This window comes from Eubalaena glacialis, chromosome 3 (genome assembly GCF_028564815.1).
Source record: "Eubalaena glacialis isolate mEubGla1 chromosome 3, mEubGla1.1.hap2.+ XY, whole genome shotgun sequence".
Taxonomy (NCBI): domain Eukaryota; kingdom Metazoa; phylum Chordata; class Mammalia; order Artiodactyla; family Balaenidae; genus Eubalaena; species Eubalaena glacialis.
The window spans coordinates 187,257,478-187,285,145 of record NC_083718.1 but is presented as its reverse complement, the minus strand read 5'-3'; the positions used below and the strand labels follow the sequence as shown (position 1 = coordinate 187,285,145).

Sequence of the window (27,668 nt, the reverse complement as noted above, 5' to 3'; positions counted from 1 at the left end):
CGTGTGCGGGGAGGTTCAGGAACCACTGGGTTGGAGGACGGGTCTTTCCCGCCACAGCAGCTTTGATGAGGCCCTGTGATGAGCGAGGCTCTCCCCACATTGCCTGTCCCACATTGTTACCGTGCTCTGCATGCCACAAATGTGAGAGTCTAAGGAAGGTTTTTTAATGGTTTCGTGAGCACATTTACTCTGCATGAAACCTGTTTTCTCATCATTGGGTAGTTTGTTCAGGGGGAAAAGGATGCTGACTCTCTGTTTTCCTTGTTCTCTGAAGTTAGAGGTACTAACATAGTTGACGGTGAAGTTTCTCTGGGTCTTCCGCACTGAAATCTATCCCCTCACCCTCGCTGCCTTTCCCAAGTGTGTCCTTGAAGACTGATATTAGAGAAGCTTATACCTTTGCTGAGTAGACTTGGACCAAATTTTAACATTTTCCAAAAACTTTTAAAAGTTCCAGCCACAAAGTTAAATACCATGAGCAAAACCAGCCTTGGCCAGAGCATGAGCAAGTACGACCTTCTGGTTTGGTTTGAGATCAGTGAATTGGAGCCTACAGGAGAGTAAGTCCAACTTTCTAAATTTTTAAATATGACAACTTTTCCAAAATTAGAAAACGTAATTTTGAGTCTCTCTTGTCTTTGGGTTCACAGAACATTGTCACATTCCAGTTTTGAACTGAATTTGGGGAGGGGAGGGTCTTTATATTATTCTTTGAATCAGATGTTTGTCAGAGAACTGCCTAGTATAATAATTTACCTTCTTGTTAGCAATAGCAAGATCATGGAGACTGGCACTTTGTTATGAGGGAAGACAACCTGCAAAGTGGGTTTTAGCAGCAGAAAAGCAAAGGGAGTCAGAAGCATATTGCACATAAAAGGGCCGAAGGCATATCAATATGTCGGGATTAGGGGACAGAATGTTTCTGTAGACCAAGGTTTCTCAGCCTCTCACTATTTGGGGCCAGATGATTCTCCGTTGTTGGGGGTTGTCATGTGCATTGTAGGATATTTAGCTGCATCCCTGGCCTCTACCCATAAGATGCCAGTAGCACCTCCCCTCCTGTTGTGACAAGAGGCATTGCCAGATGGCCCCTAGGGGTCAAAATTACCCCCAGTTGAGGACCACTGGCCCAGACCAAAATGATCAGCATCAGCTTACTCTCTCTCTATGAGCTGTGTTAGACTAAGTGACGAATGTAATTACTGTTTATAGTTGTCTCAGAAATTCTTTTGAAAAACACAAAAGAGATCCCTCTCCCGAAACAGAGGCAAGGGGCTGTATCAGTTAGTGTAAAGGGTAGGGGATAAATGTTATCTTAATGATCCTCTATTTATAATGCTGGGTAATACCATTATGATCACCTCCATAAAACATTTATTGAGTTCCTACTGTGTGTGAGGTTTGGCTCTATCGATCCTATATAGAGTTGTCAGTAGTGACATTGCTTCGAGGAATTTGACTTTCCACAGACAGAGCTATAATGTGATTATAACTTGCATTATGAGGGAGCAGTAGTTACAGTAAATGGTTTCTACTGAGTTAATTGCTTTCTGATTCTTAAAAAATGATCTAGAATCTGAAATTATCTCTTTCTTATCTCCTGACACTTGCCATTGCAGTAATATGTTATTTATGGAAATATCTGTTAGACAAAGAGCTGGGATCGGAGCCAAAAGATGTTACTGTCCTATGAATACTTCAGTCTAGTCAGGATGATGAGACATACATATGTGGAAAGGTTTACTAAATGCATATGACTGTCCAATTAAATGTCCACCCCAGATAGTGAGAAAGACGTGGGATCAGAGTTTAGAAAACAAAGATCACTGAGGGCTGGAGTGACCAGGGAGGACCTTGCAGGTGAAGTCGCACTTAGCACAAGCATTCTGTGTAACTTCTTTCTTTTACATTTCTGTTTTTATAGGTATATTCCAGCTGTGGTTGACCATACAGCAGGCTTGCCCTGCCAGGGGACATTTTTGCTTCACCAGGTACTAATGAAGGAGCAAAAGAGGGCTTAGAAGAGAACACCAAAAAAGTTAGAATAAGAAACATAACTCTCTGTTTCTCTGCTTTTTTATCTCCATTTCAAGGGAATTTGGAGGTCAGGGGACGTTGCCCCATCCTTTTTTTTTTTTCTTTCCTTAATGTTTCTCAAACCTTGGCTTATATTTATTGATATATACCCTCGCTTTTATGTGTAAATATATTTTAAAAGAGCTATTTTGAAAGACTTTATTTCATTCAGTTACATAGTAATTTGTGCAGCTCCCATGTTATTTTATACAATTCTCACTTTGTGATGTTTGGAAACTCTGCTTTCACAGCCAAAAGTTCTTAATGGAGATTGAAGATGAAGGTTTCAGTGGACTAAAAATCTGGCCATGAAATGTAGGTCCCACTTTGGCAAATCAAAAGTAGATTTAGTCAGTGCTCAAAAGTGCTCATGAGCCAGATGGGCACACGCTGGGACTTTCAATCTGGGCATCGGTTCTTAAAAGCCATATCAGAACCTGGCTCTTCCTCAGTCCCTGACCTGTGTCCCTTTGTTCAGAATAGCAGTGTGGACAGCATTTCCCCTCTCCCTCCATACCTCCCCTTCCTGCCCATCAGATGATCCAGAAAAGGACAAACGAGAGGAAATAAGAGATAGTCCCAGCTAAATTGCAACCCTGCTCCATTATCTAGGGCATCCAGCGAAGGATCACAGTAACCATTATCCATGAGAAAGGGAGTGAACTCCATTGGAAGGATGTTCGTGAGCTGGTGGTAGGTGAGTATGTTCCAGCAGCTGAGAGCGGAGCTTAGCGGAGTGACTGTCCCCTGTTCGGAGCACAGGGAGTGTGCGGAAGGCTGCGCTGGAGAACGTGACTGTCAGAAGAGAGTCCTTGAGTTGGAAAGTACTCTTGTTTCCCAGCTCCCTTCATGGGTTATTCAACCTGCCATTGTTTTTCTCAGTGACTGTGGGAGCGGTTCTGTGCCCGAGGCTGTGAGAGGGCCTAAGAGAAGTCTCTGCTCCTTGCGAGCTTGGGGTCTAGTGAGGAGACAGCGTGTGTGCATGTACAGAGCAGTTTGATGAGTGAGTACCAAATGAGAACAACTGAAAGACCTTGCTAAAAGAGTTGACGACAAAAAAGACCCAGGAGAACTGGGTTAGCTTGTGGGAGATGATCTGAGTAGATTTGAGAGAACTTAGAGGGTTTCGTTTTTTTGCAAGCATTTGGAGTTAGAGAGTTAGCAATATCTAACGTGCAAATGGCTAGAAATCTATGGCCAGAGTGGGGAGACTAAACTAAAGCACCATGAGAGGCAAGAGTGGCCGAACAGCATAAGCTATAGAACGAGAGCCCAAGGCAGGGGGTCTGAACCTAGTTTTGCCATGGACCCCTTTGGCAGTGGTGAAACCTCAGAATTATGTTTTTAAATGTAGAAAATAAAGCACTTAGGATTACAAAGGGAACTAATAATATTGAAATAGAGTTGTTAAACTTCTAAACAAATTTGTAACATAAGCTCTTCAATGATGTGGTCAATAAGCAGCGGGTCTAATTTCTATCATTTCAAAGTGGTGGTGAATGTCAAGATACTTCACATTAGTGTGATATGAAAACATCTGTGATTTCTGCTGGGGACAGAGGTATGGGTACTGCTGCTTCTCCTGTGGTTTGTGCCCTACCCTCATAATTGCAGGGAAAGGCAAATTTCAGTTAGAGGTTCCTGAAAATAAAGTTGTAATTTTTTTTTCCCATCCAGTTCAGACCTCCTGAATTCTATCCATAAACCCCTTGGGTATCTGTGGACCAGATTAAGAAGCCCTGGAAGGAAGATTATACTCTGTCCTATCTGGGGCAGTGGTTTTCAAGCTTTTCAAGATTAATTTTTACACAAAACAAGAGAGATGCTTTCTGACCAGAAAGGGTGGGGTGCAGAGGCAGCAGTTACTAAGGCTTCTCTATAACCCTATGGCTTATTATTTTTATAACAAACATGAAATGTGGCAGGTGCTTTTCTGAATGCTCTAAAAATATTAGTTTATTTAATATAACATAACAAACATATAATATGATCGTGACAATCTTATAAGGGAAGAATTGTTATTCCCACTTCACAGGTGAGGAAAGTGAGGCTCAGAGGTTGAGCATATGCCCAGGCCGCACAGATAGTGTTGGAGCTGAGATTTGAACCCAGGCAGTCCTGCTCCAGAGACTGTGTTCTTAACCTCTGTGCAGTGCTGCATCCCCTAGTGTTATTTGAAAACAGCATTGTAAGATTTTGAAAAAGAAAGTGGTGTAATGAAGGCAGTGGCTTAAGAAGTTTATAGAAGGTGAGTGTGGGATGGCTTGGAAAGGGGGGAGACATGAGAGCAGCAGGGAGACCAGTTAAGTGGCTGTTGCCGTGTCTGAGATCAGAAGGGGATGACCTTCGTGAGCAGGGCAGTGAGTTGGAAATTAAAGCTGAGACAGATATGAGAAGCTCTTTGAACAAAGAATAAGTTTTCACCGTTGACTAAATGTGGGATGTAAAGGGGAGACAGAATATGGAGAAGAATGGAAGGCCAAGAATTACAGAATTAGACTGTAGGATTATAGCTGACCAAACGACGCTTCCAGCACCTGAAATTACACAGAGATTTCACAGTCTCTTTTTGGCCTAATGAATTACCGCTTTGTTTTTATTTATTTATTTATTAAAATCAGTTGATTTTTAATTAATTAATTAATTAATTAATTTCTGGCTGTGTTGGGTCTTCGTTGCTGCGCGCGGGCTTTCTCTAGTTGCGTTGAGCGTCAGTTAGTCTTCGTTGCGGTGCACGGGCTTCTCACTGCGGTGGCTTCTCTTGTTGCGGAGCACGGGCTCTAGGTGCGCGGGCTTCAGTAGTTGCAGCACACGGGCTCGGTAGTTGTGGCTCGCGGGCTCTAGAGTGCAGGCTCAGTAGTTGTGGCTCGCGGGTTCTAGAGCGCAGGCTCAGTAGTTGTGGCGCACGGGCTTAGTTACTCCATGGCATGTGGGATCTTCCTGGACCAGGGCTCGAACCTGTGTCCCCTGTATTGGCAAGCGGATTCTTAACCACTGCGCCACCAGGGAAGTCCTACCACTTTGTTTTTAAATGCACCCATGTTCTGGTTTCTTCCTTCTTTCTCTCAGGCCGGATTCGGAATAAAGCTGAGGTGGACGAAGCCGCAGTTGATGCCATCCTCTCCTTAAATATCATCTCTGCCAAGTACCTGAAGTCTTCCCACAACTCTAGCAGGTGGGGCACCCGGGGAATGTGGTAAGTCAGCCCTAGGGGGGTTGATTGGTTCACTGTAGATTCCTTGTTCATTAATGACTCCCCCCTTCTCACTTCAAAATTCCCTGTTTCCTCCCCTGCCCGCCCTGCTCTTCAAAAATAAATACATAAATCATTGGAGATACTTGTATGTGATGATACCCCCAGAGAATGGAAATGTTCTATCCCCTGGGGAGTTTGAGTAGATGTAATACAGTGACAGAGAAAAAGCAGAAAAAGAAAACTCAGCATGCCACCCAAGGGTTTAAAAGTACAATTTAATTACGGCTAAGACTGAATGTTTTCCTGTGAGGTGGTTGCTGTGGAGAAAGACCTCTCGGCCTGGGGTGTCATGGGAACATGCCCTCTAAGGTATAGTGAACCCTCTTGTGTTCATCTTTGCTGCTGCCAGTATCGGCTCAAGGAGTCTCAGTATCTGCTTTTCATTTTCCTTTATGCATAAAGGCAATAAATTATTATAAACTCTTCTGACTAAGATTGGCTGCTATAAATAATGAATTTTATTTTAAATTTTAAATTAGTTTCCCTTAGAATTCCATTTTATAATCAAGTGATGACAATGCATAAAGTACGTAGCCGTTCTACTTTCCCGTGTCAGACTGGAAATAAATCTGCTGGGGCACTTTTACCTCCCTGGGAAAGGAGTCCCGTCATCGTGCACAGAGACTCCCATTTCTCTACGTCGTGAGGGCTAGGAAACAGGAGTGGCTGTTTGTTCTAATGTGGGCTCAGAACTCAGCCTTCGAATTACAGGATTTTCCTGTTGTCTGCCTGTTCCTAAAAAAGTTGCTCACATGTGTTGGCAAGAGGGAGAGGAAAAATAAGACAATAAGCAGAAGCAGAAATGAAAAGTTCGGGCCAGGATTAATTTCTTTACATTGTTTCTGTGTGTTACTGTTTTGCATGGGAGTGAGGAAAAGGAAACAAATGTCTGTTTGCTTTTTGCCAGTCAGAGGAGCTGGCAGGAACTGTGGACAGAAAGGGAAGGTGGGTGAGAGGGTGTGTACCTATGTGGAGGGGGTGTGGCAGAGGTAAAGTAGGGTGCTTTGACCCCCAGCTTGGCCTATTCCTGGGCAAAATCTTGAACAATACCATTTCTCTGAAGTCAGCATTAACCCCACATCGCGTTCCCTCTTCTACCAGACATTTACAGCAAGTATCAGCTGGCATTCACCACATTTTCCTTGCAACTATGAGAAATATATCTTAAACTTCCCTATGGTACTTAGCAAAACAGGGAAAAATGGTGTTTGGTTGAAGTGCTGGTTATGTTAAACTTGCTTACATTAGAGTAACCTTCAAAAGTCCTTTGATTCCTGTCTGGAAGCGTGTCACATGCTGTAGAAGATGAATTTGGCTTTGTTAGAAGCAGTTTATCTTTCCCAGTAGAAGATTAGAGTTAATCAGAAAAGTTGCTGGGACTTCCCTGGTGGCACAGCAGTTAAGAATCTGCCTGCCAATGCAGGGGACACAGGTTTGAGCCCTGGTCTGGGAAGATCCCACATGCCGCGGAGCAACTAAACCCGTGTGCCATAACTACTGCGCCCACGCGCTGCAACTACTGGAGCCCGCGTGCCTACAGCCCACGTGCCACAACTACTGAGCCAGTGTGCTGCAACTGCTGAAGCCTGCGCACCTAGAGCCCGTGCTCCACAACAAGAGAAGCCACCGCAGTGAGAAGCCCATGCACTGCAACGAAGAGTAACCGCTGCTCGCCGCAACTAGAGGAAGCCCGCGTGCAGCAACAAAGACCCAACACAGCCGAAAAGGTTAAAAAAAAAAAAAAGTTAAAAAAAAAAGTTGCTAAAGTCAAGAATAATAAAAAGAGGGACTTCCCTGGTGGCGCAGTGGTTAAGAATCCGCCTGCCAATGCAGGGAACACGGGTTCGAGCCCTGGTCCAGGAAGATCCCACATGCCGCGGAGCAACTAAGCCCGTGCGCCACAACTGCTGAGCCTGCGCAACTACTGAAGCCCGCGCACCTAGAGCCCGTGCTCCGCAACAAGAGAAGCCACTGCAATGAGAAGTCTGTGCACCGCAAGGAAGAGTAGCCCCTGTTCGCTGCAACTAGAGAAAGCCCGCGCGCAGCAGCAAAGACCCAACACAGCCAAAATATAAATAAATAAATAAAAATTTAAAAAAGAAGATACAGACTTTAAACACTTACTTTAATTTAAAGTATATAAATGTACATTAATTTGTCAAGCTCTTGCTGTAGGGCCAAGGCCTTTTCTTTAATTGTAGGCTCATTTATTAGACTTCTGACTGTCTTTCTTGCAAAGCCACACCCATAATTCATCACCTGTTTTTCAATTTGGTGGAACTAGAAACCTATGAAGAAAATCTAAGTGCAAAATCCTTTAAACTTTTTATCATATGTCATCAAAATTTTATTTCCCTCTTTCTTTTACATTGATCTCACCCAAACTTAACAGCCGTTTTTTAAACAACTCACCATTATCAAGTCTTTTTAAAATGTTCAATTTATTTTTCACACTAAGTTTCCACACTTAGTTTTGTTTCACACTAAACAAAAATTCTTTTTGCCCTCATGTTTCAGTGATTTGTCTAATATTTAATTAAACTAGATAATTATAATAACAAATACAACCGCATAAACAGGTTTGTACTACTGACACTTGAGAAGCATGAAACTCAGCTCTTTGGAGCAGATTGGGCGATGAGCTACCGCTTTATTTTAGAATAATGTTCAGTGAGAAATGGACGTCAGTCTATACATTGTAGGGATGTGGAGAGCATAAGTTCATTTGGTAAGTGGCTAAATGGAGTTTGGTTAAGAGAGCTTTTGCTCTTTTTGCCTAAGGTTTAATGTTTAAAGTTGAACTTACAGAACTCCAGTTGGGTGTATTACATACGTAATTAGAGGGCTCTTGTGATATATTGATAGTGGAGCACAGCTGGCAAGGGCCATTACTCCTTTTCTTCCCAGCCCTGCGTTTCTGTTACCTACTGATTTGGTTTTCCCTTAACTCCACAGCAACTTCCTACCATTTCCAATAGTAAGTCACCTCCTAAAGGGATGTTAATAGAGGTGGTCTCCACTTTCCCTTCTGTGCCCAGCATTTCCTTAACTGAACGTCTCAGGAGAGGGACCCGTGTCATTGTAAGCCCTTTATCAAATTGTGTCCCATGGGATTCTCTGTTAATTGTCCACTTGAATTCACTTTTGCTTATCAGCAAATTTGTGTTTTTTATATATATTTTTCTCTTCTCCTCTCTCTTTCTCCCTCTCTTTTTTCCTTTTTTTTTGTTTTGCTGCACTAACAAAAGCTTTTTCTGTGTTTTTGCAGGCTCTTTCTTGATAAGGATATTCCTAGGTATTTTCTGTTTGCTTTTTTGCACATAAAGATTCTAGTTTATCAGAATGCTTTATGTCTTATGTAGCTTTGACTGCTATTTTAATTTAATAGTTTTCCCCCATGTAAACTTGCGCCCACCTAGGATAGAGCAAGACCTTATTCTGCACCCTTGTGCCCTGGGTTTTTCTGATGCATGTAGAGTTTCACATGTAGGCTCTTAAGTAATTTGTAGAGTTCTTAATTATTTTCTCATTCTATTTAGTAAACTTGCCCATTTTATTCTATGCCCCTTCAAGTTTTCCTCTTCCACATTACAAAGTAGAATGTTACTCCCCTCATTTCATGAGGAATCTCAGGCTTGCATAATTGTTCACTTTTTTCTTTGTTTTGTCCTGTGTAGTAGTAGAGACCAATTTAGTTATTTGAGTAGCTGAGTCTGTGAGAAATACTTTTTTTATTTTTAAACATTTCTCTTTCTCCTGTCAAGACTGCTTGTCTCATCTATTTATTTTCTGCTTTTGGAAAAGAAAAAGTTCCTGGTTCAGTAGTAAAGGAAATTTTCCCCCATCTCTCTCTTCGTCTGATTTAGGGAAGAAAACTGAAGGAAGTGATACATGACAATATAGCCTAAATGTTTTTTTAAAGATGCACATACACACGCACACAACACATAAACACACACACATACACATACACACACACATACACATACACACACACTGCCGTTGTCCAGAACATCTTGAGAAATCCATTTGGGATTATTTCCTGACCACCTTAGCACCATACAGGACAGCATGTCTCAGGACTCAGCCCTGTTTCTAACTCCAAATTCTCTTGCTAGCTTGATTTCGTTGACATTTCTCATCAGTCTTGGTTGTATTTCTTACGACCACCTCTCAAGAATCGCCACCCTTGGTGAGTATTTCAAAAGAATGTGCTGCAGTAACTCCCAGGCACCAAACAAAACAAACAAACAAAAAACCCACCTTTTCCCCCCCATCCCAATACAGGGAGATTTTAGTGATGTCAGAATTTTTCTATGTTAGCCAAGTTTCTGCCAGTGAAATTTCCTCTTTAGGTTAAGCGAAAACCAGAAAACAGAAATGTGAAGAGGCTTTCTCACACAAATTCAAAACATCTGCCTCAGTGGAAAGGGAATCATGAACCCTGAATACTGGCAGCGGGAGGTGCTTGGGTTCTGGTGTGGCGCTTGATGAGTGGCGGGTTCCAGGCAGCAGTGAAGTGCTGTTGCTGTCACGTGTCTCCAGGGTAACACAGGCCCTCGCCCTGAGAAGGGGCCTCACTTCACTCAGCACGGGGTGTCCAGACCTGCAGTGCGACAGGCAGGCCCCATTCCGGGCGCCTCGACAGACCCTGGGACACAATGGAAGAGCCGTCTCAGGGACAGAGCCCTCACGTGGCTTCTGCTAAGTAATGGATTTCACCACCCAATATTAGAATTTGTCTTAAACCAAATTACAATTTAGATTTGATCGAAACAGAGCTTTGTGGATGCATGAAGGGTTCTCTGCTGAGCCCAGTGAGCCCAGGAGCTGGGGAAGGGCTTCTGTCGTCCTTTGCTGTGGTTGCTCTTTGGGTCTCTCGGTTGCTTTGTCCATCTGTGTCCTGTTAGTTGTCTCTATATTCCTTTGGTGTCTTTGTAGAGAATTTTCTTGACCCATACACACTGCCTCAAAAGCTAGATGTTTGAGAGAGTATCATGTACAGCTGAAGGCCCTTGGACAACATGGGTTTGAACTGCGCGGGTCTGCTTGCGTGTGGATTTTTTTCAATAGTAAGTACCACAATACTACGTGGTCCGCAGTTGGCCGAATCGGTGGAGGCAGAACCTCGGGTACCGAGGGCCGACTGTAAGTTATACACAGATTTTTAACTGCATGGAGGGTCAGCCCCCTAACCCCTGTTGTTCAAGGGTCAACTGTACTTCAAGAAGACTTAGATCTAGAAGTAGCTACAAGATGAAATAATCAGGCTTCAAACACTGGCACTCAGAGGATGAGGTGTGGTTACGGAGTTCATTTAAGTATTGTTTTCTCTGTTTACTTCTGGAGAAAGAAGCATGGAGATGTGTTTAAAGAGAAGGTATGCCAGCTATTTGTCATGGGACACCTAGAAAAGACAGCTGCAGTGAGGTGACCATTTGGGAAGGAGTGAGGAGGAACGTACTGGGCAGGGGAGAAGGTGTGCAGAACTCTAGTTGAATTGAGTGGGGTGTATTACACGTGCAGAGAGCTAGTGGTGATGGGAAGCCCACTCTGAAGGGGTGGACGAAGTGTCTTCCCCAACAGTCCTAACGGGGGTCTGAGGGAGGGACACGGGGGGTCGAGTTGGGAGTTGATCTGTGACACTGCTGTTGAACTCAGGACGGTGCTTCAGGTGAGACTTGCTGAGCTGGAAGGTTTAATGCCAAGTAGGGTCTATGGTGTTTTACTAGTAAGAGGAAAGAAAGATATTAAAACAACTTTAAAAACCAGTTTATGGGTGTTTATTAAATAATCAAGCTTCTAGTTGTTATTTGAATGTAAGATTCTGTGGATTTTTTGGAAAACTGATAAATAGTAGTTGGCTAGCTCTGGTGTAAAAAATCATTCTCTTTTACTGAAATGTCAGCTAAGAATAACCGCTTATTCTTCTATTTAAAACAAGTCTCTCTATACTGTTTCTTTCATGAACCCTCTCAGATGTGTTTGTGACATTTCTGAGGCTCAGCAGAATGGGATCGAGATACAAAGACTGCAGCTTCCAAGTGACTGAATCTTTGCTTCCGGCCCTCATCACTGACTGACAGAGGAGCTCACTTAGTCTTTCTTTCCTGTTTTAGTTTCTGTTGATACTCATTTCTCCTTTTCATCTTAATCCCTTTGATTGATCTCACTATTTTTATGTTTATAGGCAGAGGAGAAGCAGGCTTGTCAAAAAACAAACAACAAAAAGCATAGCTTAAGTGTTCCTTGACGATGGGTGGGGGGCAAGAGCAGGGGGGCCTGCCTTTTCCTCCTCGGAGGCGCAGGTTCTGCTCTGTCGTTAGACTTTGATAAGTTGGAAATGCTGGTTGGTGTGGGATTCTGCAGCATTACTGACAATGGCAGTGCCTGGACTGAGGTGACTTCAGCTTCTTCTGGATGACTCCCTCTTGCCTTTTTGACCTTAGGACCTTCTATCGTTTCGAGGCCGTGTGGGATAGCTCCCTCCATAACTCCCTCCTTCTGAACCGAGTGACACCCTATGGGGAAAAGATCTACATGACCTTGTCGGCCTACCTGGAGGTGAGAAGACCCACAACTTGAGTTGCCGTGAACAGCCAGCCCTGAACAGTGGGAAAGTTACAGTAGGAAATGGGGAGGAAAAATTTGACTGATTTTGTCTTCCTTTCCCCCTGCACATCCTTAAGTTATTTATTTTATTATACTTTGCTAACTGTTCTGGTTATATTAAATTCTGTTCCTAGTCTCTAGTTAATCAAAAAGTCGCATAACTTTTATTACAGCTTCAGCTTTAGCAGCCCAATTCCCATTCTTCAAAGAATGTATGATTTTAAGAATACCACCTCTTGTCTTTGTAGTTGTGGGCAGAGCCTAGTAGTGGTTAACAGCGCAGACCCTGGAACTAGCCTATCTGAGTTCAAGTCCCTGTGTTGCCACTTACTGCCCTCATGTCCTTGGACAAGTGACTTCATCTCTCTGTGCCTCAATTTCCTTGTCTTTTAAACAGGGGTAATAATAATAGCATTTATCTCAGAAAGTTGTTGAGAAGTCACAGAAAAGGATTTAGAACAGACAGTGCTTGGCATATAACAAGTAATAAATATTAGCCGTTATTACAGAAAAAAAACTTTGAAAAAAATAAATGCATCTGCAAGCAACACCACCTGACCTTGCACATATTATCTTCTGATTTGCTGTTGAAATCATCGGTAGAGCTGAAATCCTCCACCCCCCACATCTGGGAGCAGCTTTCCAGATACGGTAGTGCCCAGACTGTGGTCACAGATGCTCTGTCTGTGTTTAATCGGAGCCCACTCCTGTTTGCTTTCAGCTGGATCATTGTATCCAGCCAGCTGTCATCACCAAGGATGTGTGCATGGTCTTCTATTCCCGGGATGCCAAGATCTCGCCGCCACGCTCACTGCGCAGCCTCTTTGGCAGCGGCTATTCAAAGTCACCAGACTCGTAAGTTTTTGAGACAAGTTTAGCTTCCAGTTGCTGTACCCTGTACAGAATCAGCAGTCTTCTAGCTGCTGGTTTCAGGGTTAGTTCACAACCTATAAACCGTTTTGGTAACTGATACCTGGAGTGCAGTGACTTGAATGTTGGCATTTAATAAAATATTGATAGATGAGTTAATGAGGGAAGGAAGGAATGTTCCATTGTGAACACTTCTCAAACAATTTTGTAGGGACTAAATGTTCTTTTTAAATGTCATTATTTTTATTTCTAACAGCTTACCATACCATTGGGATTTTTTTCTTTTTAAGATTTATTCATGTTTAAGATATATGAATATACATGAAGAATAACACAGTGACTACCTGTGCATCACTGCCCGGCTTAAAAATTAAGTATTACTAATACAGTAGAAGCTTCAGTCCCCTTCCTAACCACACCCCCCGGAAACTGATGTTTATCATTTCATTCTAGTCAGACCTTTCCCCCCTCATCTTTTCTTTCTTGTGGTAAGAAAAGGCAAAATTTTAATCTTCACATTTGTATTGTAAATCTTCTAGTTTATCATTCAGTTTTATTCTTAAGTTCAGAACAGGAAAAGAACAGTGACTGATAAGAAATGTCTGTAATTATATTTGAGGGTGGATTGCAGTCCCAGCGGAGGAGACAGTGTTTTAAGCAGAGAGAATTGAGATTTTCCTGGTTTTGTTCTATATGAAATTAAGCAGTTGTTTATTTGTTTTAATTCCAATAGCAATCGAGTCACTGGAATTTATGAACTCAGTTTATGCAAGATGGCAGACACAGGTAGTCCAGGTAAGCTCTATGGATCAGGAAAGTGATAGTTACCTTTGCATTTGACTGGAGTACAGTATATCAAAAATCTACCCCACCCCTGTAGGATAGATATACATTATTGAGAAGCCAGTTATATTTTACAAGCCACTTTGGTGGTGGTGGTGGGAGTTTCCTTTTTCTGAGTTGCAGCACTGTTTGGTTTATGACATGCAATACAGTCATAAAAGCTGTGTGGGACAAAATGTTGCTGGGCTGTGGAACACTATAACAAATTCAAGTGTATTAGAGTGAATTTGGCTTGGAAAACTTCAGAACCATTTCCCTCTCCACCTTAACCCCAAAGGTAACTTGACAGTATAACTTTACAGGTGCTGTCAACCTAGAATTTGAATTTCCTATGCTCTAGAAAGACAAATTATTAAGTTGAACTTGTTCTGTGTCCTTTTTAATGTCTCTTTGAACTGCTGTTGTTCCTCCAGCTTGGTGGCCTTCAACAGCACTCTACATTTCCATGTTTGTAAACTGGAACGTGGGCACAAGTCAGGGTTTTTAAAAACATTTAATGTAAATTTGAGTCGGTTTAGAGAACATATGTGGAAAAGAGGTCAAGGCCCACAGGTAAGATTGAGATAAAAAAAGAAGACTTTGAATATGAATCCAAGTCCCAATAGCAGCTAATTATAGTGTCTAGATAGTTCCTTCAGAAATTTTTTAATTAACATAAATTCATGTCTCTTGTATGTGAAACCAGCATAATATTTTTAAAAATTAATGGGAAATAATGGAGGCTAAACCAGTCTGTCATCTACCATCTTAACTGAGCTACCAAATGTGAGGTAGCTCGCATTTTTCCCACTTTTTTCCTATGAGTGTATTTTTATATATTTAGAACAATAGCGTACAGACTATTTAATCTCTGTATTTTCACTTAACATAATAACTAGCATTTTCTCAAGAGGCATTACCAGCTTCATAATTATTAAAGAATATAAAACTCAGTTTTTAAAAGAAGTTTAGAGAGTTGCTTTGGGGCAAAAGGGATAAATTTTTATTAATAATCAAAATCCCATGTATCTTGAGACTAAACTGTCTCAGTGTGCCATATATTGTGAATTATTAATTCATTTTGAGCTAAAATTGGAACTGGATTTTTTTCTGGAAAAAAGAGTTGTCTCCTCTTATCTCAGGCATGCAGAGGAGGAGAAGGAAAATCTTGGACACATCAGTGGCGTATGTGCGGGGAGAAGAGAACTTGGCAGGCTGGCGGCCTCGTGGAGACAGCCTCATCCTTGAGCACCAGTGGGACTTGGAGAAGCTGGAGCTCCTGCACGAGGTACCCCGGGGCACGGGGTGCGCAGGTGAACTCTCGGGCAAGACTCCCATAGCATCATCAGTCTTACGCTCGCCTCCTGTCTGTGATCCTGGCTTTGCAGTTTTCGATCATGATGGAGGCATAATATTTTGCTTATTAAGATCTTGATGAGCTTTGTGTTTGCTGAGGCTGTAGCGTTGATCTTCTTAGGTGGAGAAAACCCGCCACTTCCTGCTGCTCCGTGAGAGACTTGGTGACAGCATCCCCACATCCCTGAGCGACTCGTTGTCCCCCAGCCTCAGCAGTGGGACCCTCAGCACCTCCACCAGCATCTCCTCTCAGATCTCAACCACCACCTTTGAAAGTGCCATCACACCCAGTGAGAGCAGTGGCTACGACTCCGCAGACATTGAAAGCCTGGTGGATCGAGAGAAAGAGCTGGCTACCAAGGTGTGGCTCCCTGCCTCTGCTGAACACTTTCCCCCGTGAGGCTCTGTGAGCTGGTGTTTCTGTCTTTTCACTTGCATTTTCATCTTTCTTTGAGGGCCTCTGTTTCAAGGCCTGTGCTCACACTGTGAATATAGAAATAAATGAGACTTAACTTCTACCCTTAATAAGTTGACAGGCGAGGGGGTGACAAGCTTATAATAGAGGTGTGGTCGAGAATGCTGGGGGAGCCGGAGGAGAGGCCTGCCCAGGAGGGCACTCGTGGACTGACCTTGGAAGGATGTGCAGGAGAGAGCCAGTGGCGTCCTGCGTGATCAGTGTGAGGGAATCCGTGCAGGAGAGGGACAGGAGATGGAGCTGGAGAGATAGGGCAGGGCCAGATCACGAAGAGTCTATGTGCTGGACTAAAGCGTCCAGAATATTCCGGGAGTGACTTGGAAATGTTTCAGACAGGTATTTGTTTTAGAAAGATTTCTCTGGCAGCAGTAAAGAGGATGGATTTGTGGTGAAGAGATAGGCTAGAGGCAGAAAGAATTCTTTATTTCAGTAATCCAGATGAGAAACGGTACAGTTTTTAACTATGGCGGGGGTGTGTGGGATGAAGAGGAATCATGGAAGAGACATTTGGAAGGTAGAATCCGTATTCCTTGTTGCCTGGATAACAGCAGGAGAGGGCAGAGGGGTTGTTGAGGATGACCACCAGGCATGTGGGTCTGGGCAACTGGCTGACAATGGAATATAGAAATAAGAGGGATTTTGTGTTCGTTTCAATAATCGAATGGTCGTCTAGTTGATTTGGGAACATATGTCCATCCAGAAACCTCCATGCCTTTTAGTACCAGGGCAAATGGAGAATGAAAGGGATGCTGTTGCATTCTTAAGCACTTTAAACGATGGTGTTTACGGTAATTCACTTTTGTAGTCATGAGAATGGCTTTTTATCCACTCATTTTATCGTCTTTGTTAGGCATTTTATCGTCTTTGTCAGGCTTCTCTTGCTACGTACTCAGTTAATTTCTAGAGCTATCTGAGCAGCACCTGAGCTCCACTGTGAGTCTTAGGCATGTCATTTTCCCTTCCTGCTTTAATCCCGGGCTTTGTTTAACCATTGAAACTTACTTTTCCTTCTCTCTTCCCTAGTGCCTGCAACTTCTCACCCACACTTTCAACCGAGAATTCAGCCAGGTGCACGGCAGCATCAGTGACTGCAAGGTGAGCAGCTCTCATTTCGTGTCCTCAGGTTTTGCTGCTTTTAGGTGGCTTGAGATGGGCATAGCATTATATGTGAGGATGTATGACATACCTGCTCTTTCGTTTACTTAATTTTTCAGTCAGAACACTGACTTCTGAAGATAAAAGTATTCTTCTGTGTCTCTTAGAGTAATTATGAGATGGGAAACATTTGGGCTTTTCCCTGAGTCCCTTGGAGAAGAGTATTCTGCAGGGGGTGATATATTATTATATGTCAAGGCACAAGAAGTCCTGAGGTTCTTGGTGGCATGAAATTTTGTTGCCTTCGACAAAGAGTGAGGTGAACACTTTAAAGAATTTCTGCATCATTCACTCTGTTCTGGTCATCTTCACCTTTTTTGCTATTCCCTAGACACTCCAAGCTTTCCGCCTTGAGGTTGTGTACAGTGGCTGTGCATTTGCCCAGTATAACCTTCCAGATAGTCCCATGATTCGCTTCTTTATTTCATTTTTCTGCTCAGATGTGGCCTCCTTGGAGCAGATTTCCTTAACCACCCTATGTAAAGCCAGCAGCTCTCTGAAACCTTTTAACCTGCTTCTCTGCTTTACTTTTTGCTGTAGCACTGATCCCTGCCTGACACTTCTTAAAGTGTTTGTTGATTGGTTTATTATCTGCCTTCTCCACTTAGAGTGTAAGCTCCAGGAGGGCAGGGCCTCTGCCATATTCTTAGAACAGTGCCTGTTGTTCTTAGTTCTCGGCACACATAGATAGGGTCATTTAGTTAATGCAGGAGGCTGTAGCAATATAAAATATAAACATATTTTATAAATATAAAAAGCTAGCCTTGCCTCTTTTATAAATGTCTTGATTCCTATTCTGACACTTAGGCCATAAAATATTCGTAAGAATTGTTTTCTTGAATGACCTGAAACAGAAGAGGATTTATGAACGTGAGGTCACTGGCTGTCAAAGCTTCTTACTGCAGAGGTGGTTTTGTTCATCTGAATCTCACTTGCTGTGTTCTGGTTTCTTCCAGTTGTCTGATATCTCTCCAGTCGGACGGGATCCCTCCGTGTCCAGTTTTAGCAGTGCTACCCTCACTCCCTCCTCCACCTGCCCCTCTCTGATAGACGCTAGGAGCAACTCTTTGGATCAGAAGTAAGTACCCAGATTTCACTGACAAAAGCTAGTGTAAGAACCAAGGGAAATGCCAACCTTCCGCTGGCTCAGTGGTTCTCAACCGAGGGCAGCACCGTCCCCCTAGGCAGCCTTGGGAAACATGTGGGAGCCTTTTCTGGATGTCACAGTGACTGGGAAGATGCTGCTGACATCTCTTAACCTCATACTTTTTACCAACTTTCTGCATCAAGTCACTGACTCCTCTTCTTCATCCCCTTTTGCGTGATTTGTTCTTGTATTCGCACCCCTGATTGTCTCCCCAGTCAGATCAGACACAGGAAGCCCCATCCTGGGAAAAATATTTTGAAACTACTTTAGAAAAACTATTTTAATGACACAACAAAACATATAGGTAAGAAGAACAGAGATGAAGTCCATGAATGATTCCATGAATTCATCATTAGAATCACTGCTGTGCAATGCGCCATCAGTCTCCTTTGCCCTGTCTCCATTCATTATGCTCACCTGTCACAACCCACCTGGTTATCATCCAGCTGTCTGTCTTCCTGTATCAACACTGAGGCAGTGGGCTGGAGAAAATAACACAACCAGGTAATTTAATTGAACCTGGGATGCCATCAACTCTAAGACATTATTTTTATATGCCACTAAAAGAAAAAGCAATGCCAACTAAAATGTGACATGCCATCAATTACAAGATGCATCCCAACTCGAGAAATGGTGAAGTTTCAGAAAAATGGGCTTTTTGGAATTGGTGAAATACAATTAATTAGACTAAGCTGCTCTGCAAAGATAACGATACAGAGCATGGGGATTATTTCTCACGCATCAGTTCTGAGCTGGACCTGGTCGGTGGAGCAGCTCTGCTCCAGACAGTCACTTAGGAGCCCAGGTTCTTCCCATTTGTTTGCTTGCTCTGCCAGTCCCTCGGGCAGCGGTCCTCAGACTTGAGTGGCATCAGCATCACCGGGGAGGCTTGTTAAAGCCCAGATGGCTGAACCCCATTCAGAGTTTCTAATTCTGTATGTCTGAGTTGGAGCCTGAGAATTTGAATTTCTAACAAGTTTTCAGGTGAAGTTGATGCTGCTGATCAGGGACCTCACTTTGAGAACCACTGCCCTAGGTGGTGCCCTAGGTATGGCCTTGAGACTAAATAGAAACGTATAAAGGAATGGAGTTCGTATTCAGTACCCTTCTGTTCAGAGGGCGTCAGGTTAGGAAGAGAGACTGAGTGACTTGGTGGTCATCAGTGATGAGTTTCCTTTGTAACTGCCTAAGGATGACACCAGGTGAATTTGGGATTACGTTTCGGACGCCAGCTTTGTCTTCTTAGCCAAGCTCTCTGGAACTGATGTTTGCAAGATCCCTGGTGTTCGGGGAGAGGCATTGTTCCTCCTGGTGAGATGGTTGTGTACTGACCTTACTGAAGCACCTGTTACCCCTTTCTGCCTAACCTCTCTCTTTTCAAGGACCCCAGAAGCCAATTCCCGGGCCTCTAGTCCCTGCCCGGAATTTGAACAGTTTCAGATTGTCCCAGCTCTGGAAACGCCCTATTTGGCCCGAGCAGGAAAAAATGAATTTCTCAATCTTGTTCCAGATATTGAAGAAATTAGACCAGGGTGAGTACTATATTGAACAGGGATGCCAGTTATTAAAAGACAAATTAGCAGGAATTTACTTTCCGCTCTTCTACATGAGGTCTGCATTACAGTCTAATGCAAATGGAATCGGGGTGAAAGAGTGCTGGGCTGGGTTTCCGCTCCAGGTGTATCACCGCCACCCGGCACAGCATGTGGTGGTGGTGCTTTGTGCTCTTATGCTGCATTTCTTCGGCAGATAAGATTCTAGACCAAGTAGATCATTTGCCTGTTTTGTTCAGCCTAGGGACTTGGCCTGGGTCTGTTTTGATGGCCCTCAGCTCATGATCACTTTATTTTTGTGAGAAACTAACCTCTCTTGTACTGTCCTTTTCAGCTCAGTGGTCTCTAAGAAAGGATATCTGCATTTCAAGGAGCCACTTTCCAGCAACTGGGCTAAACATTTTGTCGTGGTCCGTCGCCCCTATGTCTTCATCTATAACAGTGACAAAGACCCGGTGGAGCGTGGCATCATTAACTTGTCCACAGCGCAGGTGGAATACAGCGAGGACCAGCAGGCCATGGTGAAGGTCAGTCCTGCCCTCTCTTGCTTTTCATTGCCACGCACAGCCTTCCCTGTTGAGTTCTGAACTCCGTCGTGTGGTGTGGAATCTCTCTTTTGTATTTGGTGTCTCTGAACCTTCAGTTTGAAGGGCCGTGTGCCCTCTGAATATGGCTGGTGGTCCCCATTGTTCAGTATCCATAGTAACTTTTCTCATCTTCCTGTGTCTCTTTCAGACACCGAACACCTTTGCTGTATGCACAAAGCACCGTGGGGTCCTTTTGCAGGCTCTCAATGACAAAGACATGAACGACTGGTTATATGCCTTTAACCCACTCCTTGCTGGCACAATACGGTAAGAAGTTGTTCCTGTGTTTGCTTCCTCTCCTTGGTCTTTGGTTCCAGGGACGTCAACATAAACAGAAAAGGAAGTCTTGTTGCAAACAAGTTTAAAATAGAGGAAGGACAGGAGTGTAAGTGTGGTTGTAAGGTGGCGATGAGGCCTCAGCTTCTCATAAGGTGGCATCTGGTGTCCCGAATGGCTAAGGAGACTCTGGTCACATTTGTACCCAGTTAATCTCCTGCTTTGACTTTTTATTCTTAAGGGGTCTACAGCTGGGGTCTGTGGGACCGAGTAAAGGGAAGATTGTGAGAACCTTAACGGTCTCCCAATGTTCAGCCGTATGATCCTGCCTCAGATCCTGTGAGGGGCTTGTGTCCCAGGGTCCCCAGGGTGAGGAGGACCACCGGCCAGCCTGTTTGTTCAGGGGCTTAGAGACCCGGGCCTACAGTGCAGGATGGGAGGACGTGCAAGGAGGGGAGCCCAGAGGAGGAAGACCTGCGAGGGCAAGAGCCCCGGATCCAGTTTTCCAGTCCTGCCGTCTGTCTGATTCTCTGATCCCTTTGTTGCCCACAGGTCAAAACTCTCCCGCAGATGCCCGAGCCAACCGAAGTTCTAGGTGACTGCCGAGCGCCCTCACTCGCCTTCCGAGAGATAAAGAAAGTGTTACCTCTCATTCCTCTTTGTGATTCTTGATGGTTATTCTTGTGTGTGATCCTGTGGCTTAAGTGCTCGTCCCTCCTTGTCCAGCACTTTTTCTATCGCTCCTGGTCCCCATCCCCATTGCTCTGTACTCTTTTCTTTTTTCCTGTGCTGAGAATCTTGTTAGAAGCATGTGGCCTAACAAAAGGGGGGGAAAAAACGAACAAAAAAACAAAAACCCAGAGGGGATCCAGTGAATCTCCCAATTATTTTTTGGTGTATTTTGGCTTCCTTTTGTGTGATGGGTCCCCATATGACCACCTCTGATGTCTGTACTGCTGTCTTTGGATATCTCTGTCTGTTGTTCAAGACAACATAATACTTTTTTCTTTTCATTGTGATATAATTTTAATTTTTCTTGGGTGGCTTAGAGACTAAAGGAAGAGACATCTGGTCTTTTTTAGAACCTGAGAGGAAAAAACTTACCTTTTCCCCTTCTGTCTCTTTTTGCCATGACTAATCCCTACATTTTCCATTCAGGGAAAAGGTTGTAGTGAGCTTAGAAATGGGACATGTATATTCTCTGAAATTGGGGCTTATTTGGAACATAGTTATGTAATTTTCATTTAGTGGAAGAGACTTTTCAGCAGGTTTGGGACAGTGGCTGCTGTTGACCTTATAAGAAGGGAAGAGCCAAGGCTGTTGCTGATGGATTTCAAAGGACCGTGGAACTTGGGCCGCGACAGTGGGGGTCAGTAGGATGCTTGTCATTCCGCACAGCAGGGCTCCTGTGAGCTGTTTGTCTCCACTGGGAGGGTGCCTCTTCTCTCAGAGTCTCAGTGCTGTTCGTGGAGTTAGTAATGACAGTGGTACAGTTTGGAATTAGTGCCACGATGTCATATACAAATATCCCACAAGGAGGGAGTGTTTCACTATCTGGTGATGAACTTGATGGTCTTTGTCATTATGATTATGATAATGCCTTGTGATTGTTGTAGCTCCCTTTGAGCAAAGAAATCTAGCTCTTAAGTATACTTGGATGTCTCCCTCTGAATCCAGTGGTCATTTTCAGTGATCCTTGTCAAATTGAAGACGCTTTCAATGATGCTTGTCTCCCTATGCTCATAGATAAGTGAACATGGCAGGCTTTGCTTTCTGGACCCCAGAATTATAACGGACTTCCTGCCACCACTAAGAGCAAAAGGACACCTGTGGGCAGAGAAGAGGGTCCACCTGAACCCTGGCCCCAGGCCTGGGCATGTGTCTCCTCCTTGGTTATCTCCATCGTGCGTGGAAATACTGCCAGAGGAGAAAGGAGGAGCTCACTGCCGCTAGCCTCCTTCTGTGACAGAACAGGATCGCCTGCTTCCAGAGGCCATCGTGGAAGATGCTCTTTCTCTTTCAGCTGCAGTAAGTGTCACAGGAATGACATGGGAGAGAAGGCCTCCAGTTACTTCAGTTGCTTTGCCAGTTGACTTGGGGCTGTTCTGTACCATCCTTTACTGCCCTCGCTCACACCTCTGTTTGACCATCCATCCTTCAGGTGTTCAGGAAAGTATCTGCTTGCTCCCACTTTGTGGAGACCGGGGGTCCTCCGCCTCGAGGGTGCTGACTCTCGGGTAGCAAAGGGGAAGGGCCCGTGCGCTCAGCAGAATGGGTGCTGGGCAGGCTCGCCAGCACCCAGACCCTTGCTTCTGCCTTCCTGGAGGGGCTCATCTCCTGGCTTCATTGATCATAATTGCTTTGCAAAGAGGAGGAAAAGGGAGTCACGGAGAGCTTAACAAAAGAAAGACTAGAAATCAAAGGCTATGACCTTACCTGAAAAATGATCAAGAAAAATTCTATGGTAGATTTTTTAACTTTCTTCCTCTCCTTAAAACATAGGTCACTAACTCTAATGTTACTTGTTTTCTAAGTGGTGCTTCAGACTTTAAAGCAGTTAGAGGTTTCTTGTCTAATGGACACAATGTGCCCTTCCAGTGTCCACTCAAATCCAGGGTCTGCCCGTGCTTAGAGACAGCTTCCTGGGCTGAAATTAAATCTGATTTCAGGGAAACGAAGATGAGATTTGAAGGTTACTTTTCGATTTAAATCATGGATGCTGCTGCCGTTACAAAGTCTGATAGGAGGATCCATGTCTGTGGCAAAAGGAGGCCGGGGGAAGCCGAGGGAGATAGAATCAAGTGATACAGTGAGATGACTCTTGTTTTTTATTCTAACTTAAACAAAACTGGCTTGGAAAGTCTTTGCTTTGGAATGTCAGATACTAGAAGAGGCCGAGGTGAGAAGGCCTTGTGAGGCAGCGGGGGCCTTGGCTGCGGCTCCCCGGTACACACAGCCCCCACTGGTGCCCCTTTCTCTAGGGGTCTGTTTTCAGATTGGAGTTGGAGCAGCTTCAGGATTGATGTTCCCTTTCCAGGCAGGTCCATCCCCACTTTGAAGCTCTGAGAGAGAATTTATGGCAGGAATTATTTATGAGGCTTTCACGGAAGCCATAGTGTCAGGAAAGTTGAAAGAACTCAAACCTTTAAGGAAACCACCTTTTAAGGGTTTGTTTGTTTACTTTTTTTTTTTTTTCTTAAAGCACACCTTTAAACAAGCAAATAATAATAATAATAAAGCAAGAAAGAACACTCTTATACAAATTTAGGAGAAATGAGTGCTAAAGTAACCATCTCCTCCCCTCCTTCCCCCATCCTCCTTTCTCCTGCCAAAGCAAAATATGGCCTCACAGCTTCCACCAGACCAGTGCTCACACCCTCCTTGTCTCTGCGCCTGCCTGGGGGTCAGTCAGCTCTCAGGCCGGGCTCTGCGGGGTCAGCCAGCCCACGCACGCAGCCACGAGCGCAGGGAAGGGCTGCTTTTGGCAGCTGGGTGAGCACTTCGATTCCAATACGTTTTGATAATGTGAGGGAAGTCGGGGGAAATGATTTTTCCCAACTATGACTACTCATATTTTGGATGAGATTTTTCAGCTCTTGTAAGATGAAGGAATCAATTAAGCCATTGTGGAAGATCTTTTGGTACCTAAAGTAAAGTGACTTCTCCTGGCACATATATCAAAGCAAAGACTTTGTTGTCTGCTGCTTGTTGTCTGATTTACAGGGATATTTAATTTTGTAAGGTATTTGTATATTTATACAGCTGTAATTAATTGCACATTGAACTGGAAAAGCAAGGATGACCTAGCGTGTAGCACCTGCTGGTACTTGGCATTCCCTCGCGTCTGGGTTCCACTAGGGTTCTCCTGGACAGTATCAGGGCTTGTTCGTTTCTTGTTTGACTTGGGTCCTTCATTCTACCTTTTGGTTCCCTTTTTAAAATGTGATTGTTAACCTGCTCTTTAAAAAGAAAGAGACTGATTTTGCTGCTGCCCTCAGAAGGTTTGCTGAATGTATTTTCACTAGGACTCTAGCTCGTGTGCACTGCAGCTGTCCACTGTGGCCAGAGCGTGACTGTGTAGCAGGAATGTATTGATTTGTGCTTCCTTAGTACATGGAGATATCAGCTGAGAGATGATCTGCTGCTGTTGTTCAAAAGGCCATTTATGAAACCTGTGTTCGAGCCCCATAGAATCTTAGGGAAGCCTCTAGTCATTTAAAGGAAGAAGGTAGAGGTGATACAAATTTCACATTAAAAACTCAGCCAAAACGGCTTGTGCTCAGACGGAATGTCCGAGTTGAGGTTGGTCTCTTGCCAAACCCTGGCCGTCGCGTGTTGTTTTCATGTCTTCAAGTTAATTTTTTTCATGCTGCGTATTCTGGCATCAGTTCACCTGAGGAATCCATCAGCCTTCTCATGAGTCGTCTTAGACTTTGTGGCTCTGATGTACTTGTCCGGTGAGACTTCAAGTCCCTTGTCACCATCCTCATGCACAAAACCCATGAAGCATAAGTGGCCTTTTTGAACCAAGACTTTGCAAACTGATCTCTCCCCAGGGAAGGAGTTGAGCACATTTAGCAACAATGTACATTATTAATTTCAGATTCTCATTTTCATGTTTTATTATGTAAATATTATCTGATGTTCGGAGCCTGAGTATACAGAATGTAAATATAGTTCTTGTATTTGTACTAATTCTGGTTCTTTTGCTGTATAGCCTTAGATGTGCAATGCAGACATTATCTAACTGTGTATGGTAACCTTGCATCACGGAACTATTAGTGAACGAGGTAAAAATAATAAAGGTACAACCAGTGCATCAGAAGGCTCTTGATGTGCGTTTATTCCTACACCCTTTGAAAGGTATTTACACAAAGATTTTTCTTGATTTGCAAAGATATTACTCTTCTGGGACAGATGTCACCATGCTGTGACCTACATGTTCCTTTCTGATAATGCAAAACAGCAGTTATTATATAACTAATGTGATGCTGTTTCTTCGAAAGTACTTTCCTCCCGGTTAGGGAAGTGGCTATTTTAGGTGGAAGATTTGCTTTTTTTTCTCCCAAAGCCTCTGTTTATATACCTACCAGTGATTCTGTAGTGTTGTTGTAGGGTGGGTGATGGAGGGGTTGAAATTTTCACTGTGTCAATTTAACAGGTTCCTGTTGTGAGCAGAGAATGAGCAGGGACCACTGTCCTGCGTATTTGGGGAGAAATGGAAGCAGGGAAGGGAAGCAGCATTCAGGCAAAAAGCAGCAATTCGTTCAGTGCGTATCCGAGGGCCCACCTGTCCCCGGCAAGTGTCTGGATTCTGATGATTCAGCAGCAAACAGAACAGGCCCTGTGCCCGGGGCCCTCCCATTCCAATGAGGGAAGACACTCGTTATACAAATTTAAAATGTTACAGAGCAAAGTAAAGCTGAATAAAAGATTAGAAGGGATGGGAAGAAAGCGTCTTTTTAGATTGTGTGGTCAGGGAAGGCCTCTTTTGGGAGATGACATTTGAGTAGACTCCTGAATGAAAGAACAGGTAAGCCATGCAAATCCCTGGGCAAAGAGGTCTCCACGCGAAGTAAATAGGTACCTGAGGCAGCGGTGTCCTCAGAAGATTCCAAAATGGCAAGGAGGCCGGCATGGAGTAAGGAGGTAGCCAGAGACCAGGTGTTTTTTAGGGCTTAGATAACTAATTTCATTAGAGGGAAACAGGAACCAAGGGTGGATTTTGAGAAGATAAGTCCCATGATCTTATTTGTGTTTTAAAAGACCATTCAGATGGCTGGGTGGAGAGCAGCCTGTGTGTGTAGAGATGGGGGACACGTGGAGGAAAGGGGGCCAAACGGGAAGTTGTTGCCACAGCGTCCCGGGGGGAGGATGGAGGCTCGGACTAGCAGCAGTAGATTCGGGGAGAAAGGGCCAGATTCAGGCCACGTTTCACTGTTAGAACTCAGAGTCTGCGAGGGACTGCATGTTGAGAAAAGGAGGATGGAAACTCCCAGGACGTGTGTCTGAGCAAACAGGACGGCCTTGCGGTTCCCTAGGGTGAAGGAGGCTGGGAGGTTCTAGAAGAGCTGAGGGGTGGTTCTGAGTAGAGGACTTGGTTGTGGCCGTGTTCACCTGCATGTCTGGTCCACGAGGCAGTTGCATTCAGGGGGAGAGGTGGGGGCTGGAGACACATTTGGGAACTGTCACGTGAAGGTGACAATAAAGGCAAGAGGTGGGGAGATCTGGGGAGCGAGTAGCTGTGAGAACCAAGGGCTCTGCGGCCTGGAGCAGTAGGAAGAGAGGACGACAGCAAGGACCAGGAGAGGTGGCTGTGAGGAGAGCGTGGTATTTGGCAGTGAAGTTAAGGAAGTGTTTGAAGATGGAGGAAGTGATAACCGTGTCAAGAGCAGCTGACGGGTTAAAATAAGAACTGAGCAGTGACCACAGGTTTTGGCAACAGGGAGGTCTAGGAAGTTTGAGGGAGCCAGTGAATGCCATCACTTTTTCCCAATTTCAGAGCCAACTAATAAAAGAATAAGGCAGGAGATCGAAATATCACCTTCGTTACTGTTAAAGCTATGATTAGAGAATGTGGCTTATGTCTGTGGGTAAATGAATTCCCTAATACCGAGCCTCAGAACTAGAGGGCCAGGAGCAGTGCATCTTGAACTTTAATGTGCGTAAGATTCCCCTGTGCTGTGGGTCATACTATGTGCAGATTCTGGCTGCGGAGGCCTTGGGTGGGGCCTGAGACCCTGCATTTCTCATAAGCTTCCATGTGAACCAAGAGGTTCCCTGATGGCAGCCAAGGTCCCCAGAGAGAGGGAAGAAGTGGTCAGGCTGGCCATGCCAGGGGCTCCTCCCAAACTCAGGCAGTTTCATTTCTCTCCTGGCCCTCTGTGACGGGCTGGCGGAAGCAGGAATGTTCCAGTAACAGCGCTCACTTCACATGGGAGGAGACATCAGGAGTGCCTCTGCTCTGGTGAGGTCGTCGGCGAGTAGAGCATCTTCATGAGTGGTGCGGAAGAAAGCCTACCCAGAGTAGGTGCCAGGGAAAGTGGGAGGAGAAGAGGTTGAGTGAGTAATACGGGGGGGAGGGGCAAGAGGTCAGGGAGAGGTTTTTATTTTAAAGGAAGGCGGTAGCCCAGCATGTGTGTCTGCTGATGGGGATGAATGCACTAGAAGGGAAAACCTGACGGTGGGACGAGACCAGAACAGAGAGTTTGCTGGCGTGATCCCCTGGAGGTGGCCGGCGGGCTTGGAGGGGCATGAGAGGGGAGTTCAGCCCCGGGTCCTGGGGGAGCAGTGCTGTTTATCTGCGGTACCAGGAGGCAACACCAAGTTGTAGGCAGCCCCCAAGCAGGGAGCTAAGTGACAGGAGCCTTCGCGGGTCCTCCTGGTCATTGGTTTTTCCCTGAGACTCATTGGTCAACTCTAGGCCAAGTCTTCCTGAACTGCATTGGACTTTTTGTTTGAACTGCATTAGTTCTTATAAAGC

The 27,668-nt window shown here is 44.5% G+C and overlaps 1 protein-coding gene across 7 annotated transcripts in view; it reads left to right on the top strand.

The window, feature by feature from the left end:
• The window catches only part of KIF1B (kinesin family member 1B), a 144,564-nt gene extending 119,560 nt beyond the window's left edge, over positions 1-25,004 (top strand). For 4 of the 7 annotated variants that reach the window (XM_061184991.1, XM_061184988.1, XM_061184990.1 and 1 more), the window contains 15 exons: positions 452-560; positions 1,925-1,991; positions 2,689-2,773; positions 5,146-5,251; positions 11,782-11,896; positions 12,666-12,799; positions 13,548-13,609; positions 14,779-14,924; positions 15,114-15,353; positions 16,491-16,562; positions 17,579-17,700; positions 19,152-19,301; positions 19,657-19,849; positions 20,058-20,176; positions 20,738-25,004. In XM_061184991.1, coding sequence (XP_061040974.1) covers positions 452-560; positions 1,925-1,991; positions 2,689-2,773; positions 5,146-5,251; positions 11,782-11,896; positions 12,666-12,799; positions 13,548-13,609; positions 14,779-14,924; positions 15,114-15,353; positions 16,491-16,562; positions 17,579-17,700; positions 19,152-19,301; positions 19,657-19,849; positions 20,058-20,176; positions 20,738-20,780 — 1,763 coding nt within the window. In that variant the 3' untranslated portion in view covers positions 20,781-25,004. Of the gene's footprint in view, positions 1-451; positions 561-1,924; positions 1,992-2,688; positions 2,774-5,145; positions 5,273-11,781; positions 11,897-12,665; positions 12,800-13,547; positions 13,610-14,778; positions 14,925-15,113; positions 15,354-16,490; positions 16,563-17,578; positions 17,701-19,151; positions 19,302-19,656; positions 19,850-20,057; positions 20,177-20,737 lie in introns of all 7 variants that reach the window. The other 3 variants (XM_061184987.1, XM_061184989.1, XM_061184985.1) reach the window with 1 other exon arrangement.
• Positions 25,005-27,668: the final 2,664 nt, after the last annotated feature.